Source organism: Magnolia sinica, chromosome 7 (genome assembly GCF_029962835.1).
Source record: "Magnolia sinica isolate HGM2019 chromosome 7, MsV1, whole genome shotgun sequence".
Taxonomy (NCBI): domain Eukaryota; kingdom Viridiplantae; phylum Streptophyta; class Magnoliopsida; order Magnoliales; family Magnoliaceae; genus Magnolia; species Magnolia sinica.
Window position 1 is genome coordinate 47,412,612 of NC_080579.1, and position 3,910 is coordinate 47,416,521.

Below are 3,910 nucleotides of genomic sequence, written 5' to 3' on the forward strand. Positions count from 1 at the left end.
GAAATGAAAAAAACAAGAGAGAATATTTTTTTTATCTGCATATATATATATATATATGTATGTATGTGTTAGAGAAAAATGTAGGTAGAATAAAGTTCTTCATGTAAAAAATAAAAATAAAAATTAAAAAAAAAAAGAGAGAAAAAAGTGCATAGTACTTTGGTTATGGCTACGGTTATAGTCCGTAGCTATAGGCACAGTTCTGATCCAGTCAACCAACTTTTTTTTTTTTAATCTTTTTCCTTATTGTAATCCCCGACCGATTTTTGTGGGTCCCTTTATGAGGTATGTATTATATCCAAACCGTCCATCTATTTTGCGAACTTATATTAAAGCTTGAGACGAAAAATAAGACAAATCTAGTTATCAAGTGGACCACAGTGTAAAAGGTAGTGGAGGATCCAACCTCTAGCATTGAAACCCTTTTAAGGGTAATAAAAGTTTTTAGATCATTATGAAATTTGTTTTTAATCTTCATTTAAGTATTTGTGACCTTATGAATAGTATTCATTGGATGGAAAATAAATGTTATGGTAAGCTTAATTTTCTGCTGCTCTTTGTGGTGTGGTTTAGTTGATTTTTGTATATGATTTTTCCTTTTTCTTTTAATAATGCTCCGAAATGTCCTCGAAACATAGGTGAACGTTGTGAATATAATAAATAAATAACTGTGGGGCATATAACTTTGATATCTTTTGAACTGTTCGTACCGCCCGGAGTTCGAGGAGCGTCAGCGCAATCGATCTGCTTGATGGAAAAAACAGGGGTATTTTTAACCTTTGTCAGCTCATCCGAACATGTGGGGCTTATTCTGGTAAGTTAAAAAGAAATGAGTTTCAAAAGATAAATGGGCCATAAATGGGTCGTACAGTGGTAAATTTCTCCTGCCCAATGCCCTTCCGTCAAAATGCTCAGCTGTCCACCAGTTAGAACGAGTTCTTGTGAAAACTTATTGAAAACTCATAATAGCTGATGTTAATCCAAAATATGAATGGTCCATGTGATGAAGCACCCTATGAGACTCTCAGGGCTCAACTTTTACATTGATCCAAAACTTCCATGGGCCAAAGAGAAAGAAAATATTTTCCTCCCTTGATTTTCATCTCACTTTGCTATGGCCCACCATAGTTTCAGATCAGGGCGAAAATTAATCACTGGTGTTTAATGGGATGTTTCATGTGCATGAACCGTTCGGATTAGAGGCTTATGACACATGGGGAAAGGTACGCACGTGCGCACGTGCACAGGTGAGCATGCCTATGTACGATTAACACCTAAGCCACTCCCGTTTTCAAAGCATAAAAAAAGGAAACATTGCGATCACACCCAACCGTTTTGGGGAGGAGCAGAGGAGGGCGGTCGTTGCAGACAGAGAGAGATTGCAGAGAGGGAGGGCGATCGTTGCAGACAGAGAGAGATTGCAGAGAGGGAGAGTGCGTTTCTCCATCTTCCCCTCTTTTTAAAAAACCGACCGTTGAGCCTGTAAGTGGCTTACTGGGAAGTGACTTCTCACGCCCATCGCCCTGCAATTTTTTGGTTGATTTGCCTGCAAGTGACTTACAGGTGAATTTTCTCCCCCAAACACCACCTGTAAGTGACTTCCCTGTAAGTCACTTCCCACTTACCCAACTTACAGGCATCCAAACAGGCCCTAAGATTTTGAAATTGGGGGGCATTCAGGCTAGGGTTTTGAAATTGGGATCTTTTGCGTGGGGAATTCGGGCTAGGGTTTTGAAATTGGGATCTTTTGTGTGGGGAAGTCGGGCTAGGTTTTTCAAATTGGGATCTTTTGTGTGGGGAATTCGGGCCAGGGTTTTCAAATAGGGACTTCTTCTTTTCAAAAATTTCGAGCTGGTATTTTTTTTTTTTTTTTTTTTTTCCGTATTATAATTCGAAGGATGCTATTCTGGACTTATGCAAAGCCAAAACAATGGAAAAACTAAGTTTGGATTTTGGTTCTCTTCTCTTGAAATAGGAAATCAATTCAAGCTTGGCAGTGGGGAAAAGGTTACACAGATTGGGCAGGAGAAGTTGGATTTCTATTTGTTTTTGTTTTTTAGAAGAATCAAGAATCCATCAACCAGAATTTTCATATTCATATCAGGAAAAAGAAGAAGAAGAAGAAGAGACTAAATAATTGGGTCTTGGAGTTGAGATTTTTGAAGAAATAATCAATGGGTAAGAACGATTTCCTCACGCCAAAGGCAATTGCCAACCGAATCAAAGCAAAAGGTCTTCAGAAGCTGCGTTGGTATTGCCAGATGTGCCAAAAACAATGCCGTGATGAGAATGGCTTCAAATGCCACTGCATGAGTGAGAGCCACCAGCGCCAGATGCAGGTCTTTGGCCAGAACCCTAACCGCATCATCGACGGCTACTCGGAGGAGTTCGAGGCGATGTTCCTTGAGCACATGAAGCGGAGCCACCGTTTCAGTCGTGTTGCTGCCACCGTCGTCTACAATGAGTACATTGCAGACCGCCACCACATCCACATGAACTCAACACAATGGGCTACGCTCACAGAATTTGTCAAGTACTTGGGCCGCACCGGGAAGTGCAAGGTCGACGAGACACCGAAAGGGTGGTTCATGACATACATTGACCACGACTCAGAGACTTTGTTCAAGGAACGACTCAAGAACAAACGGATGAAGTCGGACATCGTGGAGGAGGAGAGACAAGAGCAGGAGATCAAGAAGCAGATCGAGCTGGCTGAAAAATTAATGCCAGCATCGAGAAATGTATCTGATGAGAAATCCGAGCCACTGCCTTTGCAATCGGAGCCGATTGGCAAGATTGCTTTCTCACTTGGGTCGTCTTCGAAATCGGTTTCCATGGAGAATTCTAAAAGCTCTAAACCAGTGTTTGAAGAATTGGAAACTGAGGCTAAGGCAAACAAGATTAAAAATGGGGATAACCGGATAAAGGTTGGTGGTGTCTCAGCTTTGGATGATTTGATGAAAGAGCAGGAAATGGCGAAGGAGCGTAGCAACCGTAAAGATTACTGGCTATGCGAAGGAATAGTTGTGAAAGTCATGAGTAAAGGGTTGGCTGAGAAGGGGTATTATAAGCAGAAGGGGGTGGTTGTTAAGGTTATCGACAAATATGTTGGAGAGATTGAGATGCTTGATAGCAAGCATGTGCTTAGGATTGATCAAGAAGAGCTGGAAACAGTGATTCCACAGATCGGGGGTCTTGTGAGGATAGTGAATGGAGCATATCGGGGGTCGAATGCGAGGTTATTGTCAGTGGACACTAACAACTTCTGTGCTAAGGTTCAAGTAGAGAAGGGTATATATGACGGGCGAGTGCTTCAAGCAGTAGACTACGAGGATATTTGCAAGGTTATGTAACAAGCTTGCTGAAATGGTGGTTGTAGGTTTTCTGATCAAGGCAGTTGGTTGAGGACAATTTGATTGGGTATTTCTTTTATCGACTTATTTGGTAACAGTTTCCTACCTCTGGAAATCTACTACTTTTGTCTTATGTTCATCATTTGCTCAAAAGATTGGCAATGCCGTCATCAGTTTGTTTCTGAACGCACTACATTGCATTTGAACTTGATATCTAGCACCCTATTGCGTGCCTTTAACGTGTATTTGTTTCTCTACTAATTGCAGTTGGTGGTGATTTTCTAGCAAACACAATATGTTTGATATTCAACATAAAAAAGGATCCAGCACAGGGCTTAATTATTTCTCTTTTTATCCACCCCAATTCACAATGAGACGAGTGGGTAGGTCTTGCTTTTATTGCCCCTTTCATTTCACCTGTGGACACAGTGCCCCATCTTGTCCAACCTTGGAAGTGTGAACACCCAAAGATGCCCTTAGATGCTGTTTGGATGTACCCTAAATTGCAGTTGAAGTGTCCATCCCATGTGAAATACATAAGCATCCATTTTTCTGCA

The 3,910-nt window shown here is 41.2% G+C and overlaps 1 protein-coding gene across 3 annotated transcripts; it reads left to right on the forward strand.

Moving 5' to 3' along the window:
- The first annotated feature begins 1,308 nt into the window (after positions 1 to 1,308).
- LOC131251325 (KIN17-like protein) lies at positions 1,309 to 3,910 on the forward strand. 3 transcript variants are annotated; one of them, XM_058251991.1, is made up of 2 exons: positions 1,309 to 1,433; positions 1,976 to 3,592. In XM_058251991.1, the coding sequence occupies exon 2, from the start codon at positions 2,175 to 2,177 to the stop codon at positions 3,351 to 3,353; it is 1,179 nt and encodes a 392-aa protein (XP_058107974.1). In that variant the 5' UTR covers positions 1,309 to 1,433; positions 1,976 to 2,174; the 3' UTR covers positions 3,354 to 3,592. The 3 variants fall into 3 exon arrangements, 2 of the variants coding, with proteins under 2 accessions (XP_058107974.1, XP_058107973.1); XR_009173746.1 differs by adding an exon at positions 3,621 to 3,910 and having other exon boundaries at positions 1,323 to 3,444; XM_058251990.1 differs by having other exon boundaries at positions 1,334 to 1,482.

Bases quoted from the DNA above. Each gene is read 5' to 3' on its own strand.
- LOC131251325 (XM_058251991.1), top strand. From the start codon at position 2,175: ATGGGTAAGAACGATTTCCTCACGCCAAAGGCAATTGCCAACCGAATC.